A 17,875-nucleotide genomic window follows, 5' to 3' on the forward strand; every position below is an offset into this window, starting at 1 on the left:
AGATTTATTATATTTCCATATTTTAAACTTTCACAGAAAAGAAGAATTTTTAAGTTATATAAATTTAAAATAATATTTTTGTCACCCAGCATTAAAATGTGTAAAAGCAAAACAGAATGTTTTTTTAACTGAAGGTATATTTCCAAGTCAACATAGATAGGACAAATACAATTTATGGAAATAGTTTTTAGAAATATTTATATTTCAGTGAAGTATATTAAACAGTGCTCTTAATAAGTTTCAAAAAATGTGAACAAAGTCATTTTAGAAAGTAATTTGTAATACTAGAATAGATCTATAAATAGTCAAACTCTAAATAATCTTACTTTAAGCAAGTGAGAAAGGAGACCGAAGGAAGACATTAAAAAAAAAAAAAAAAAAAAAAACATCAAATTTGCTTACCCAAGTGTTCCTGAGGCCTTCTGGGCACGAAGAATGACAGTGATGAGGCCACAGAATTGCCTGCAAGCAACAGCTGAGTGTTTTACACAAGAATCCCAAAGGGCAGGGATACTCCTTGGGAAACAGTGGGCTGGGTTAATTTTGACAATAATAAGCTTTTCACGAGGGACTTTTCACAAGCATAAGGTGATCTAATCAGACTACACTTTGCCAAAAGCCTGAAGTCAGAAGCACAACCATGTCAACGCAAGTACCCTCATTCTGACACAGAGAGAAGCTTTCCAATACTTTTATTTAAAGAAATAAAATTAATGGGGGAATTTCATAGAAAGTGTATAGGATAAATATCTTGTTTGAGCCACTTCTGTGTTTATTTGCTACTTTAGAGAAATCTGTAACGATCTGCTTCTTTACTTTTCAGCTTCATCAGTCCTCCTGGATGGAATATGAGGTCAACGATGTATACTTCAGGAGGAGGGAGACCTCCAATCACTCCCTTTTGAGATTCATTCATCAGCTTCACTTCATTCCAAGCTCTGCCGTACTCCCCTCGAACCAGAGAGCAGCCGATGCCAATTTTATCAGCCAGAGCCTGTGGGAGAAAACACAAGATCAACCAAGAGTGAGGAGGGCGACGGGGTGGAAAAAATCCTCAGTTGTAAGACCCACCTTGGTTGAAGGTGAAATATACAACTCTTGCAAAGAAGTGCTTAGAAAGGAGGCTGAAAAATGTGGAATAATGTGATAGGAGCCAAGAAAATGTGATATGTTCCCTTGTTCCTCAAGATCCTGTAGATTTAAAATCTCTGTGTAGGTCCTGCTGGGAAGTGACATTTTTCAGGCAGCTACACGGCATTGTATCAGGACAAGATTGATAATGCCATTGGAGAAAAGCTATTCCACGGGCTTTCAGCACTAGTGCCTCTATCAATCTTTCCAGGCTCCTAGGCTGCTCTCTGAGTGTGAAGCACAGTGGGACTGAAGGAGGGACCAAATGGGTGGGGACCTGTTTCTAGCCAATCTCTTCTGTGAGGCACGTGGACAGATGCTGTGGGGCAGGAGGGAACGAAGGAGTGATCCGTCCTCCTTGGGCTGCCTGCTGCCACCTCCTCGGGGTTTGCTCCTGTTTTGGGGGAGTTGTTTCTTCTATTTGTCTGGACGTTGAGGTTATTTTAAAAAGTAGCCTTGAAATAATCTAGAAACTTCTTAGCCACAGGATAGTGGATAGGCTCAGATTGCCTGGGTTTGAATTTCAGCTCAGCCACTTTCTAGTTGTCACCTCGAGCAAATGGCTCGGCCTCTGTGTGCTTCCATTTCCTCTGTAAAACGAGGATAACAATGGTCTAGATCAGGGGTCCTCAAACTTTTTAAACGGGGGGCCAGTTCACTGTCCCTCAGACCGCTGGAGGGCCGGACTATAGTTTAAAAAAAAACACTATGAACAAATTCCTATGCACACTGCACATATCTTATTTTGAAGTAAAAAAACAAAACGGCAAAAACACCCGCATGTGGCCCGCGGGCCGTAGTTTGAGGACGCCTGGTCTAAAGTTTAGACTCTAAACACTCCGCATCGGGTGGTTACACAAATGAAGTGAATTAATACATGTCAAGTGCTTAGAGCTGTGAATGCTGGCACACAGTGCGTACTCAGGAGATGTTCCTAGTACTACAGGGCAGGAATTGTGTTGTTTCAATAATCTCTATGTTCATTTATTAATGTAATTTATCTGAATGTATAGCACTCTGTGATACTGTGATATATTTTGGTCTTCATCAGGGTTTGTGGCACAGAGCTCCTAAAACCCTGGGAATTTCCTAAGTAATGAGAACCAAAAAGGTGCCTTTTGTTATGATAATGAGGTGACTTGGACACACCTGAGGATGGGGGCAGATTGCCTGGAGAATCAACCACTTGATTAGATGTTTGGAATTTTAGGTCCTACTCCCTCCCACTACCTCTGAGGAGAGAAGAGGGGCTGGAAGTGGAATCAATCAATGGCAATGATTTAATTGATCATACCTATGTAATGAAGCCTCCACAAAAACCCGAAAGGACAGGGTTCGGAGAGCTTCTGGGCTGAGGAACAGGTAGAGATTTGGGGTGAAAGCTCCACACCCTTCTCCCTTATGTTAACCTCTACTCTTCTCTCCATCTGGCTATTCCTAAGCTACATCCTTTTATGATAAAATGGTAATCTAGTAAGTAAAATGTTTCCCTGAGTTCTGTGAGCAGCTCTTGCAAATTAATCAAACCCGAGGATGGGGTTGTTGGAAGCTTCGAAGTGGGGGAGGCAGCAGTCTTGTAGGACTGAACCTTTATCCTGTGGGGTCTGACGCTGTCTCCAGGTACAGAGTGTCAGAATTAATATGAATGTAGGACACCTAGCTGTGGTCGGAGAATTGCTTCGATGTGTGGAACACCGTCCCTCCCATGTTGGAATTAGTACTAGAATCATTTTACACTCATAGTCTTGTGGGGTAGAGAGATAAAAATAAACATATAATTAATTATCTTTTCCAAAATAACTTTTACTGATTTCTTATTCCATGTCAAAGCACTTTAAATAATAAAAAACAAAAAACAAAAAAATCTGTGAAATAGATACTTTGTATTTTCTTCTTTATAGAGAATAAAACTGAGGTCATAAACTGATAAACAAAAATAGATACAGAGACAAAGAAGCATTGAACAGACTGTCAAACTTCAGCGGGAAGGCAGAGGAAGGTTGGGGAGGGAGATAAGAGATCAACCAAAGGACTTGTATGCATGCATATAAGTATAACCAATGGACACAGACCCTTAGCGGGGGTGAGGGTATGTGCGTTGCGGGGGGGGGAGCTGAGGAAGGCGGGTGGGAGGAGGTCAATGGGGTAAAAGGAGACATATATACTACTATTTGTAATACATTAAACAATAAAAAAAAAAACAAAACAAAAACTGAGGTCAGATAATTTTCCCAAGGTCACAGTAAGTGGGCCTAATGTGTGAGCCAGGGAATCTGTCTCAAGAGTCTGAGTTCTTCCGAGACCATGTGGATTCCAGCAACAGAGAGGAATCGACAGGACTACTCCAGCCATGAAGACAGAAGAGAAGCAGTCCAGAGATGGAGGACGCTGACGACGCCTTGCCATACTAGCAGTTAGCAGCTGTGCGTCACTGCAGGTTGCCCAGGACCAAACCAGAGAGAGTTGGACCTGCATTACCACCATTTGTCCACCATCCAGAACTGAAATGTCATTGCTGACATGTACACATAAGGAACTGTTTAACATTGAAATTGGGTCTCAAAAGAACTGTTGGCCCAGAAAGAAACTCACTACAGACTGATTCATTTGCCTGTCAGCATAACCATTATTGCTGGTCTCATTTTCGGTTCTTATAAGTGTATTTCTAATAGCACATGATCTCACTCATCTAGGGGAAATAATGAACAACATAGACTGATGAAACAGAACAGACCCAGAAACAAGGAGGCATGGATCAGACTGTCGGGCCTCAGAGGGAGGGTTGGGGAGGGTGGGGGTAAAGGGGAGAGATCTACCAAAGGACTTGTGTGCATGCATATGAGCCTAACCAGTGGTTAAGGACAACCGGGGGGTGGGGGCATGCGTGGGGAGGGGTGTGGGATGGGAATGGGGGATGAGGACAAATATGTGACACCTTAATCAATAAAGAAATTAATTTAAAAAAAAAGAGTCTGAGTTCTTAACCTCAGAATAATATTGCTTTCAGCTGAGATGAATCTGAATGTCTTTATTTCGTTTGTGAAGTGAGAGACAAGGTCATCTGCTTATAGGAAGAAAGAGAGATGCGAAGGTTTAGCAGGACTGGGGAATGTCAGGCCCACAGGCCATATAAGGCCCAAGAAATCATTTGGTCTGGCTCTGCTAAGGCACAGGGGTGAGTTAATTAAATGTTTGACAAATATAGCAGGCTAATTTCTAAGTTGATAATTTTGTATGGCCCAGGAATGATGTTATAAATATCCAAATGGCCCTAGGCAGAAAAAAGGTTCCCCACCCGTGGCTTAGAGAGGTCAGATGTGGTGCACGGTTGCTGAGGAAAATGGAAGCCTGTGACGAGGAGCTAGAAAAGGGTGGCTACCCACATGTCACACATGGTGGACACCTGGATCAGCTGTGGCACTCCCCACTGTTATGTTCCGAAGCCCGAGTGTCATTAATGGAAAGGACAGGCAATCAGATTGGTGGTCTGGCCAGGCAGAGGGGTGGAAGGATGGGTATTAAAAAAATGAGGGAAATTAGTGAGCAAATTATAAGTCTGTGGACAATTCATCTAGGCTTCCAAAGAGGCAAAACAAAAAAGAGCCAAACGACTGGAAGGAAATGGAAGAGACAAAAAATATACATAAGAGGAGTGAAAGATTTAGGATGGGTGGAAGGATAAGAGATTTCGTCAGTGAGTTAAATTAGTGTTCAGTATTTCAGCAGTGGCCAAGACCTGGGTAATTGATTGCAAGACTCAGTTGAGGTGTGAGGATAAAGAATTCAGTTTGGCATAATGTTATAACTGAATATTTGTCTCCCTCTCCCCCCAAATTTATATATTGAAGCCATAACCCCCATGTGAAGGTATTTGGAGACGGAGCATTTAGCAGGTAATTAGGTTTCGATGAGGTCATGAGGGTGCAGTTCCCATGATGGGATGGATGAGTGCGCTTATAAGAGGAGGAAGAGACCAGACCTCTCGCACTCACTCTCTCTGCCAAATGATTATACATTAAGAAAACTGGATGCAAACCAGGAAGTGGGCCCTTACCAGACATTGAATCTCCTGGCACCTTGATCATGGAGTTCTGCCTACAGGACTATGAGAAATGAATGTTTGTTGTTTAAGGCAGCCTATCTATGGTGTTTTGTTACAGAAGCCCAGGCAGACTAATACAGTGCCTATGAGATACTTAAGTGTATCCAGCTCAAGGGTAAAGACATACGTGGGTCTGGAATCAGGAGAGATTTGTGGAATAGAGGAAAGGGTCTGGAAACTTTAGGTGTATTTAAGGCCACATGAGGGGATGTCCTCACGCTGTGAAGTACATAAAGGGAGAAAAGGGAAGAGCCTGATGAGGACCCTGCAGGACCCCACAATTTAAGAGAGGGATGGAGGAAAAGAGGTCTCCAAAGGTGATTGGGATGACGTAGTAAAAGAGGGCACATTACTAAAGAGAATGATGTCAAAGAAAAAAGAATGATCAATGACAAATTCTTCAACATATCAAGTAAGATAGACAATAGGTCACTATAAACCTTACTGAGAGGGAGCAAAAGCCAGACTACAGTGAGTTAGGAAGAAAAATGAGAGGTGTCCCATTGGAAGAACAAGGAGTTGAGATGACTCAGAATTTTGACCAGCAATGAGAACTGTATGGATAGAAGTATTCTGATAGGTTTTATTTCAGATAGGCAGGGGCTCAAATTCCAGTTGTACCTCTGGTTGACCTTACGCCAATTTCTCCTATAAATATCTGTTTTCTTATCTCTAAAACAAGAAGTCATTTCACTCTGGCATTTTTGAGACTCTTCACAATTATATTTATCAAGTGCCTGGCACATAGCTCAAAATGGTGATGGTCTTGAGAATAGGAGCCATTGTAGTGGCTGTGGATGTTATGAGAAAAGAAAAGATACTTACTCTTAAAATATTGTAGATTTAATTTTAGACTTTAAAGGAGAAATAGCTAAGAGAGAAAGAGATTAAAAACAGGAGAGAAGAATTAAGAGAGCAAGAAATCCAAGGAATTAGGAAAGACTGACATCTGGATTGTAAATAGAATTATCTAGGAGCTGGAGGCAAGATACACTGAGTGGCCAGATTATTACGATCTCTGGACACATAATAATCTGGCCACTCAGTATATACATGCACGAATTCATGCACCGGGCCTCTAATATATATTAGAGGTGCATGAATTCATGCATGGGTGGGGTCCAGCCAGCCTGGCCAGGGGGAGGGGACATGGGCGGTTGGCCTGCCTGCCTGCTGGTCAAACTCCTGGTCGAGGGGAAAATTTGCATATTAGCCTTTTATTATATAGGATATACACTGAGTGGCCACATTATTATACGTTCAGAGATCATAATAATCTGGCCACTCAGTGTACACGTAGATGCAATGAGATTTACAAGTATTTGGGAGAGGATAAGACTTTATACATTCAGTCTGTGGTTTAGAAACCATTTTCTTAGCTCCTAATATACTACAGACACTGGATACAATGGAGAAAAACAAAGATCATTCCTTTTCTTAACCCTGATCCTTTTTTTCTCACTTCAGCCAATAATGCCTTCATCAGCAGATGCCTTGCCTAGAACCTAGAAATCATTGTGCTCTTCTCCTATAATCTCTCACACCACACCTAGGCAGTCACCAACTCCTTTCAGATTTACCTCTTAAATCACCCTTTCACATCCTCAACTATGGCTTCAGTATAGGTCACCCACACTTCTGCTCCAGTAACCTTCCAACTGGTTTTCCTGTCTCCAGTCTTGCTCCTGCTCTAATCCATTCCCCATTCTGTTACCAGAATAGTCTTTGCAAATCATGTTACCCATTCAATTCCCCTTAACAATTTTCAGTGGCTAATCACATGATGCTTTATGATCTGGTCCTTTAGCCTCATCCAACCCTTCCTCTTTCTTCATCCAAACTATTCTACATCTCCCAAATGGCCCATTGACTCATACCTGCTATTTTGTAGAAAATGTTTGCTTTGTTTAAAATACTCTTGTCTTCCTTCCTTACCTGCTAAAATCCTATTTCACCTCCACTATATCATTTTCTCTCCTGAAATTTTCCCTGACATCACCTTAAAATCCACAAGTCTGGCTTTGGTATACCTTGTACGGAACTGTCACTTTGGAATCTCTATATTCCCAAACCCTAGAAGAGGCCTTGGCCCACAGTTGGTACATGATAAATGTTGAATGAATATGCTGTCAATAGTCTGTGACTATATACACGGAGTGGCCAGATTATTATGACCACCCCATCAGTACTTCGTTGGGCCACCTTTTGCCTTCAATACTGGGGCGATTCTTCTTGGCACTGACTCCACGAGATGTTGAAAGGTGATGCGAGGAATCTGTCACCATGCCTGATGAATAGCACTGTCTGGTTCTGTGAGATTTGATGGTTGTGGAACCAGCTGCCTGATGGCTCTTAACTTCGTCCCACAAATGCTCAATTGGATTGAGATCTGGTAATTGTGGGGGCCACCTAGGCAAGGTAAAGTCTCCCTCATGTTCTTGAAACCACTCCTGCACGATATAATCACCGTGGCATGGCGCATTGTCTTGTTGGAAGAAGCCATCTCCATTGGGATACACCATCAACATGATAGGATGAACTTGATCAGCAACGATGCTTAGGTATGTTGTGCTATTCAGACGTTGTTCCACACGAATTAAAGGGCCCAAATCATGCCAAGAAAACATGCCCCAAACCATAACATTGCCCCCACCAGCTTGAAGGGTTGTACTCATGCATGTGGGGTGCATGCTTTCATGCTGTTTCCGCGAAATTCTCCTCTGCCATCTGCATGATGCAACTGGAAACGTGATTCATCGGACCACATGACTTTTTTCCAATGCTCGACTGTCCAATCCTTGTGTTCCTGTGCAAATTGGAGACGTTTTATCTTGGTAACTGCAGACAGCAAAGGTGTTCGAACAGGCCTTCAGCTTCCATATCCCACACAATGCAGTGTACGGCTAATTTGCCTACAAACATCAGGTGGTCATAATAATCTGGCCACTCAGTGTATATACCTGTGTATATGTATATACACATACATATATATCTCAAATATAAGTAAATCTAAATGATGGGATTAATATTATCCAGTTAAATATTAGCAGCTTGCTCACTCCAATATGATAAAGAGAAAACATTTTTACCTCATGGCAAATGAGACAAACATCTTAAATACCTTGAAAAGCAAAGCTCGATGGTAGAAGATTCCTTTTTTGATCTGTCCAATTGGAACAACATTGGATTTAAGTTGAAATTTTAGTTCACTTATATGAAGTTCCCAGCTGAAATCCTGTAGTTTATCTTTTGAAATTTTACCGCCCATTTTTTCTGCCACATACCTGTGTTAAGTGCATTGAGATCAAATCAATCAAGTTGAATCTCACTTTAGACAATTTGAGTGTAACTATATGTAAAATTATATATATTTTTTTCTCTTTGATTTTGTTATTTACTTTAAAAATGTACTAACTATAACTGGATAACATTCTGCTTACTAATTCAAAGTAGCATTTATAAACAGATATTCTAAACATTTCATTCAACACATGGCAAGAAATGAATGCTAATTTTCCCAATACTTACAACAAGATACAAATCAGTATCACTAAATTTGTCTCAATGCAGTTTTAAAATTTTATCCTACCCTTGAAAAATATTTGCAAATGATTCAATCTAAAATCAAAGGCATTGTAATAACATATAGTACTTTTTAAAAGAAATTTAAACTCAGAGATAAGACGAGCACATAGAAATTTTCCCATTAGATCCCCAAATATTTTTAAGTTTTATAATTTTTTCTTTTAATTATTTTTTAAATTTAGAGAAGGACATGGTATTTATGTAACACTAAAGTTAGAGGAGAAAGGAAGAGGCAAAAAGGAAAAATTAGTAAACAGGTGAGCAGATGGGATGGATGTATACTTTGCCTGTGGGTTTCTCTTATATTAGGCTCTCACTGAAGAAGTCCGTAAATGCACTGCAAAAATTCTCTGTAGACTAAGGTTACTACATCTTGGAGTAAAGGTAGAATTGCATATTTTAAAGAAAGAATTTTCCTTTTGTATGTAGAACTGAGCAAAGAACAACAGTGACAACCAAGAGAAAGAGTTGAGAGAAAGCTAGTTGTCTGACCTGCAGTCCCACCTGGCCCCGTGTACTGTAATGAGAGCTAGCAACCAAAGGCATGGGGACAAATCTCTGTGTCTCTATCTTCATGTGGGCTCAGGTTAACAAGGCAATTATTTGGGAAATGATGAGAAGTATTTCTGATAGGAACAAAGCATGAGGAAATTTGACAAATGTCGAGATGAGCTAAATCAGAGTTCTGCTTGAGTCATCCCTTCTCAAGGACATTAGGAAAACTTTAGCAGCCAAAAATGTTCTATTCCAGTGCTGGTGGCTGTGTTTCTTGCAGTTGTTGCATCCAGGTTTGATGACTGCAGCTCACTTCTACTTGGAGTAGATACGAGCTCCCATGGAGACCGCAGCTGTTGCCAATCCAGTAGTTCAGCTGCTGGTTGGTGTCAGTCAGGGAGGCTCTCTGCTTCTAGTGATTCCTAATCCCTTACAGCTACCACGTTAAGTTCTCATAGTGCCGTGGTCGGCAAACTGCGGCTCGCGAGCCACATGCGGCTCTTTGGCCCCTTGAGTGTGGCTCTTCCACAAAATACCACGGCCTGGGCGAGTCTATTTTGAAGAAGTGGTGTTAGAAGAAGTTTAAGTTTAAAAAATGTGCCTCTCAAAAGAAATTTCAATCGTTGTACTGTTGATATCTGACTCTGTTGACTAATGAGTTTGCCGACCACTGTCTTAGTGGAACCAGATTAAATGCTCCAATTAAGAAGGTAACTTCACTGTTTATGCAGAGCGCTGAGCCTGCCCACACATTTTAGAATACTCATGCTCCCACTTTAGAGCAATGTGAAACATGTAACATAAAAATAGGGGTTGGTTATTTGTATTAGAAAATAACTTGTGGGTTTACAAATAATTCACAAAAGAATTTTTTTAAATCGTGAGCATCCCATATATCCAGGGAATTGTTTCATTTTCAAACTTTTGATTTATTTATAACTTCTTCAAGGTTAAGATTGAAAGATACTTTTCATGGTTTACCTGGAAAAAATGACAGGAATTTTTTTGCCTATACTCATTTATTTATTTTAGTAAAACATAGTTGGCATATACATAGGTATTTTTCTTTAGGCAATTTCCAGCTACTATTTCTGATTATTGGCAGAAATCTGATCTAAAATAGAAATTGAGAATTTTCCCCCCCAATTCATTTTATTTCTGTTTCAGAGTCAGAGGTAGGAAACTATAAAGTTCAATTTTATTATGGTGTCATTGTCTAAAAATTGGCTGAAAAATGCAAATCACTAAAATAAAACATATTTTCCACAAATTGTATATGCGTATATAAACAACTTACTTTGCAAGAGCCTCAATCTGTTCCCTTATATTGGTTATGGGAAGTATTGATTTGGTCACTTCATACACATAAACACAGAAGTCAGGATCAGCAGGAGGGGACCATTCTTTATCTGGGCTTCCTTCTCCAGCCCATTTTAGTACCACTGTAACCTCTTCCTCCTCCTTTAGTTTTTCCTCTTCTTTTTTACCTTTACTTTTCCTTTAAGAGTAAACAACAACAATCAAAATCACAAAATGAATAAGCACAAACTGCTCTGAGTTCATCTGAAGAACATCCCAGAAATATAGTATTTATACCTCAATGACCATACCATATTATTGTCAAATTTTCAATGACAATGATAGATTTTTAGAGTTTCTATGCTTTGCAGGAGATATTAATTTCAAGAGAACACACACACACACACACACACACACACACACACATTATAAAAATTATCTATTGGTTTTCTGAATAATTGTATAACAAGATTCCTGGCCCATTATAAGTATGTAATAAATATTTATTGAATTGGAAAAAAATAGGTTGCCTTCTCATGGAGTCTTTGCCAATTTCATATCATCTCTTGCTTCAGTTGACACCTTCTGAAGGAAGAATGTGGATCACAATTTTTAAGAAAAATTATTGAAAACATAGAAAAAAGCAAAACAAAACAAGGATGGCATAGAATTCTTGTCATGTAGGGACAAAGACTCAACAAAAGTTTATCTGGGGAAATGTAGTTAGTTATTTTTTTAATTAAATTTATTGGTTAATAAAACATACAGGTTTCAAGTGTACAACTCAATAAAGCATCATCTGCACACAGCATCATGTGCCCCTGCCCAAAGCTAAGTCTCTTCCTGTCCCCATTTATCCCTCCTTTGCTCACTTCCACTTCCCCCCATACCCATTGAAATGTACTTAGTTCTGTACTTAGGAAAAATGGAATATACTTAGTAAACAATGAAGATACTAGTTAATTAAAATATAATATTAATTAAAATTTCCAGATTTAGAGAAATTACTAGTTATTATATAGGTTTTTGTTTACCAAAGATGCAAATTATTTTGTCCAATGGAAAAGATACTCTCAAAGGTTACTGTTTATTGTTCTATAGGATGGTTAATATCCTACAGTATGTTTTGTTATGTAATTTTTCAGTCTTTTTCTAACATTTCTTAACTAAATAACTAGCTTCTCAAATGTTCTTTGACCCAATATTAACATCTTACTGATTCTCTCTAATTAATGAGATGAACAAAAACAATGGCATGGGTTCTTTTTCCAGGTAACATGGAGTAAGCACACTTTAACCTGTCTCTCCCACTGAATACAATCCTAAAACCTGGACAGAATGTATGCAATCACTATTTGAAGATTCTGAAAAGTAATTAGTAGCAAAAAGATCAGAGAAGACACTGAACTGTTGGTGAGTCTAACTCTTTATTTTTGTCCACTATTCTATAAGCTGAACTAAAGATAGCCCCAAATCTGGAAGTGGGAATCAGCACAGGCTTTGTGAAAGCTCAAGGAGAAGCCTGTTTGAGAAACAGGAAAGAGACAGTGGAGTGGGGAAAAGCCCTGTTTTTTCCTTATTTTTCTCATTCTCTTGTGCTCCAGCCCCTAAGGAATCCTGTGACAGTGGTGTTATCTGGGTCCCTAAGAGCCTAAGACTGCCTTAGACTCAGTCCTCCTGCTGTTTGGCTGTATATATGGATGCAGTTATGGCAAAACTGTATCAGGGCAGAGTATATAAAGGGAAGCCCCAAAGAACCAGAAAAGACAAAGGAGATTGTGTAGAGGAAGGAGCTCAGGAAAGCCACCATATACATTTGTTTGTGGATTCCTAGGCTTACTCCCAAGCTGTGTGTGCATGGTTCTGACCCCAAAAACAGCTACATAGGTTTTGAAGATGGAACTATGGGATAGACCACTGCCCAAGTCCCAAACTGGACACTAGTTGGCACACAAACAGGGCGGATCCAAACAAAATTGCAAAATCTTTGAACCTGGGACTGACTGTGGATGACAACTCACAGATCATTGGTTGGAATTTGAAGACTGAAAGCAACTGGGTCAATTACCTACTAAAACACACACACACACTTAGGAATATCTTCCTTAGAATGCATAAAAGATGCATAAATAAAAACTGCAGCACTCATAACATGATATTACAATCTAATTACTCAGCATACAAAGAACCAGGAAAACCTCAACTCATATGAGGAAAGACAATCAACAGACATCAATGCCAAGATGGCACAGATATAAATGCTAAAATTAGTAACAAATACTCTTGAAATGAATAGAGAGTTAGAAAGTTTTAGAAAGAAATAGGAAATATAAAAATAGAATTTTGGAGCTGAAAATATAATACAGAAACTTAGAAAAATACAACTTTCTGAAGGGGTTTAATAAAATAGAGATAACAGAAGAATGAATCTGTAAACTTGAAGACAGATTAATAAAAAGTAACCAATCTAAGCAACACAAAAAACAAAAGATTGGGGAAAAAAAAATAAAAAACCACCGACAGAGTCTCAGGGACTTGTTGTAAGATAAAAAAGACCTAATATTGGTGTCATCAAATACCCAGAAGAGTAGGAGAAAGATAAGTACAGAAAAAAAATAATTAGGACTGAGATGACTTCCTCAATTTTGTTAAAGACATAAATCTACAGAGTCAAGAATTTTAGTAAGTGTAAATAAGATAAACCCAAAGAATTTCACTCCCAGACACACCAAAATAAAACTATCAAAAACTTAAGACAAAGCAGATGGCATAATTGTCTATGTAGAAAACCCCAAGGAATCTACTAAGAAAACAAAACCCAAAAAATTCCTAGAACTAACAAGCGAGTTTAGCAAGGTTTCAAGATATATGCTCAACATACAAAAATTGTGTTTCTATATAAAAGCAACAAACATGTAAAAAAGTGAAAAGGTTTTGGAGCACTTACAATTGCTCCAAGAAAGTTAAACCCTTAGGTATAAACTTGACAAAATATGTAAAGAATCTGAGTGCTGAATATTAAAAATGCTGTTGAAAGCAATCAAAGAAGATCTAAATAAAGGATGAAACATACTGTCTTCATAGATTTAAAGATGCAACATATTAAAGATGTCAATTCTCCCCAAAATGATTTCTAGGTTTCATGTAACTCCTATCAAAATCCAAGCAGAGTTTCTTTGTAGACATAAAAATATCATATTCTAACGTTTATACAAGAAAGCACAGAATAGCCAAATCAATCTTGACAAAGAAGAATAAAGTGGGAAGAAACTCTCTACTTGATATCAAAGCTCACTATACAATTACTGTAATCCAGACAGGACGATATTGGTGGAGAGTTGGGCACACAGGTTAATGCAACAGAACAGAGGACCCAGTAATAGACCCACCAATATGCTCAACTGATTTTTTTGACAAAGCTATAAAGGCAATGAAAGAAGTATAGCCTTTTCAATAAATGGTGCTGAAGTAATTAGACATGAAAGATCCTTGTGGTGACAGAAATGTACATTCCCTTCATTGTAGTCATAGACACATGAACTTACAGATGTGTAAAATTGTACAGAACTACAAACACACACACACACACACACACACACACACACACACACACACGCAGAAACACACACTGGCCATAAAACTGGGGATATCTGAATAAAAAATCATTGGATATATCAACCTAAGATACAATGTAATCTAAAATCTCTAAGCAAAATTTAATATTTCTCAGCTGTATCATCTTAACCCTTTCCTTTTATGTAAAACTAGTAGCCCATTTGCAGGAAGAATCCTGCAAGTGGCCGCTGCAGCCACATGCGCTGCCACTGCTGCCGCCGTTGCGGCCTCCGTGCCTGCATCTGCGCGCCACTGCCGCCCGCCCCGCTCTGCTCTGCCCTGCCCGGCCCCGCTCCGCCCCTCCCCGCTCCGCCCCGCCCGGGCTTTCCCTCTGGCAGCCACCTTGCTTTCCGCTTTTCCTCCCTCTTCCTTCTAAGTTGTCTTCAGTCTTCACTCCTCCCTCCCTCAGCGTATGCAAATTAACCGCCATCTTTGTTGGGTAATTTGCATACTCACCCTGATTGGCTGGTGGGTGTGGCTTGGGCTGGTGGGCGTGGCTTGGGCATAGCGAAGGTGCGGTCAATTTGCATATTATTATTTTATTAGGTGGGATAGATAAACTGAACACAATCACATACATAGTAAATTAGGAACCAACACCAGGAAGGTCAGTTAGAATGGGTGAGAGCGTAGATAGGTTTCACTGCTTTCTGAAATTACAGGCTAAGTTTATAAGACTGAAGAGCTCCACCCTGTGATTACAGAGCCACCTATAAAACAGAGAGGTGTCCTTCTCACTGAGTGTGCTGCCTGCAATAAGAGTCATTCGGCATGTAGAAGATGCTATCCAGCACAGGGCGCTAAGCACATCAGGGAGGGCTATCTCACTGAGGATTACAAATAGATAATTTACCAGAACTCCTGAACACTACTTCCCTGCAGCTATAAATAGAAGTATTTCATTTGGACTTCTTTCCCATGAAGGCTGCCAAGTTTGTTATTAAGGGATTCAATACCTACATGAATTTCATTTCTAAATAAATATGGAAACAAACACTTGGAAATTACAAAATTAATTCCTATAAAAGTAACCCCCAGAAAGAACATCAATTTATGATTAAAGGTAGCAGAACTTTTACCTTTCTTGCAGAGACTTTACCAAAATGACCCCAGAAAGCAGAGATTTACTGCATGGATCCAAAACAATGAGGATATTATCTATTTTCATAGGAGATGAGTAGGTAGGTAGTTAAGTAGATAGAGAGATTTGTCTGGCCCCAAATTGTATACTGATATTTTCAAAGTTTAATCGCTTGCTCTTTTTTTATATCATCAACTAGTTGAATATATAAACTATAGGACAAGGCTGGAGGAAGAAATAAATCATGAATCCAACCCACTTGGAGTTTTAATTTAGGTAGGGAGATTTTGGTAGGTGAAAAATAATCACAATACCAAGTAGCATTCAATGAATTCCATTTGAGTGAAAAAAACAATAAATTCAAGGAGTTCAATGTCCATTGGGTGTCCTATTTCCACCCAGACTATTCCAACAGGATGAGAAGGGAGTATTGTATCAAGTGAAGATATGGTTTATTCAGATTAGGAGGAGCCTATCTAATAAAGAGGGAATATGCTAATTGACCCTCACACCCTCACAAGATGGCGGCACCCACACCCACAAGATGGCAGCATCCAGTCCCCTCAGCCCCGCCTCATCCAGCCTCAGTCCCCCAGTCCCCTCAGCCCCGCCTCATCCAGCCTCAGTCCCCCAGTCCCCTCAGCCCTGCCTCATCCAGCCTCAGTCCCCCAGTCCACTCAGGCCCACCTAATCCAGCCTCAGTCCTCCAGTCCCCTCAGCCCTGCCTCATCCAGCTGGAGTCCCCAGTCCCCTCAGCCCTGCCTCACCCAGTCTCTGCAGCATTCAGCCTCAGTCCCCCAGTCCCCTCAGCCCCGCCTCATCCAGCCAGAATCCCCCAGTCTCCTCAGCCCCGCAGGGGAAAGCAGTTGGGGGCTATTGGGCTGGCAGGAGAGGGCAGTTGGGGATGATCATGTCAGCAGGGGAGCAGTTAGGCATCAATCAGGCTGGCAGGGGAGCGGTTAGGGGGTGATCAGGCTGGCAGGCAGAGTAGTTAGGGGCAATCAGGCAGGCATGCAGGAGAGTGGAAAGGAGCCAGCAGTCCCGGATTGTGAGAGGGATGTCCAACTGCCGGTTTAGGCTCTATCCAGGGATCAGACTTAAACCAGCAGTAAGCCATCCCCTGAGGGGGTCCTAGATTGGAGAGGGTGCAGGCTGGGCTGAGGGATGCCTCCCCCCCATGCACGAATTTCATGCACCAGGCCTCTAGTATATATCTACACTAATAAAAGAGAAATATGCAAATTGACCATACCTCCACAATGCCCATCAGCCAATCAGGAGTGAGTATGCAAATTAACCCAACAGAGATTGTGGGTTAATTTGCACACACAGGTGGGGAGTGGCCGGGTGGGGCGGGATGCCTATTACGAGGGGGAGGGCGGGGGGCGGAGGGAACTACAGGAGCAGTGCTCTGGCCGGGAGCGAAGACTTGCAAAGGCTCCTGGGCGGTGGCCAGGAGCGAAGACTTGCAAAGGCTCCCAGGCAGCCCGGAGCGAAGCCAGGGGGAGGAAGGCCTATTCTTGCATGAACCTTGGTGCAATGGGCTTCTAGTGTGTGTGTGTGTGTGTGTGTATATATATATATATATATATATATATATATATATATATATATATTAGAGGCCCGGTGCGTGAAAATTCATGCACTGGAGCGGCGGGTCTTTCAGCCCAACCTGACCCCTCTCACAGTCTGGGAGCCCTCAGGGGCGGGAGGTGACCCAGCAATCAGGGGAAGGCAATGCCCCCATCACACCTCTGCTGCTGCCACTGCCAGTAGCACAAGCCTCGGTTACCTGAGCCTCAGGTGGCCCTGGGCGGCTGGGCAGCTGCAATCTGAGGCTTGCCTGCGCCTCAGGTGTTGGCTGGGCAGCTGACATCTGAGGCTTGCTGTGCCTCGGGCTAGCCCTGGGTGGCTGGGTAGCTGACATCTGAGGCTTGCCTGTGCCTTGGACCGGCTCTGGGTGGTTGGGCAGCCAACATCCAAGGCTTGCCTGCGCCTCGGACTGGCCCTGGGCAGCTGGGGGGCTGAGGGGACTGGGGGACTCTGGAGGCAGGCTCACGGAGTGGCCGAACTTGCCTGGGGGCAGGCCTGGCTGTGCCGCAGGACTGGCTGTGCCGCAGGACTGGCTGTGCCGCGTACCTGCTGCCCCGGCAGGGCTGAGGGCACTGGGCATCGCCATCTTGTGGCTGTGGGCACTGCCATCTTTGAGGGCGTGGCAGTCATTAGCATATTCCCTCCTTATAGGCTGTGGGACTGCCATCTTTTGTGAGGGTGTGATGGTCAATTAGCATATTCCCTCTTTATTAGAGATATACTGTATATATATATATAGTGTGTGTGTGTATGTGTGTGTGTGGTTTATTTTGTTTGTTGTCTGTCTCCCCACTAGGATTTAAGTTCTATGAGGACAGAATTTTTTGTTCACTGCTATTTTCCCCACACTGGAACAATTCCTGGAACCTAGTGTATGGTCAGTGAATTTACTTTTTCCATTTTACTGATGAGGGAACTCAGGCAAGGATGCCAACTAAGCACTGTGCTAAATAGTGGGGATGAAGACAGAAATT

The 17,875-nt window shown here is 41.4% G+C and overlaps 1 protein-coding gene across 2 annotated transcripts in view; it reads right to left on the reverse strand.

The window, feature by feature from the left end:
* Positions 1 to 675: 675 nt before the first annotated feature.
* Positions 676 to 17,875, reverse strand: part of ARMC3 (armadillo repeat containing 3) — an 89,327-nt gene continuing 72,127 nt past the window's right edge. For both annotated transcript variants that reach the window (XM_054722715.1, XM_054722714.1), the window contains exons 17-19: positions 10,611 to 10,811; positions 8,355 to 8,517; positions 676 to 994 (exon numbers count right to left, since the gene is read on the reverse strand). In XM_054722715.1, the coding sequence (XP_054578690.1) occupies positions 785 to 994; positions 8,355 to 8,517; positions 10,611 to 10,811 (574 nt within the window). In that variant the 3' untranslated portion in view covers positions 676 to 784. The remainder of the gene's footprint in view (positions 995 to 8,354; positions 8,518 to 10,610; positions 10,812 to 17,875) is intronic.

The sequence above is a fragment of the Eptesicus fuscus genome, chromosome 2, assembly GCF_027574615.1.
Source record: "Eptesicus fuscus isolate TK198812 chromosome 2, DD_ASM_mEF_20220401, whole genome shotgun sequence".
Lineage (NCBI taxonomy): Eukaryota > Metazoa > Chordata > Mammalia > Chiroptera > Vespertilionidae > Eptesicus > Eptesicus fuscus.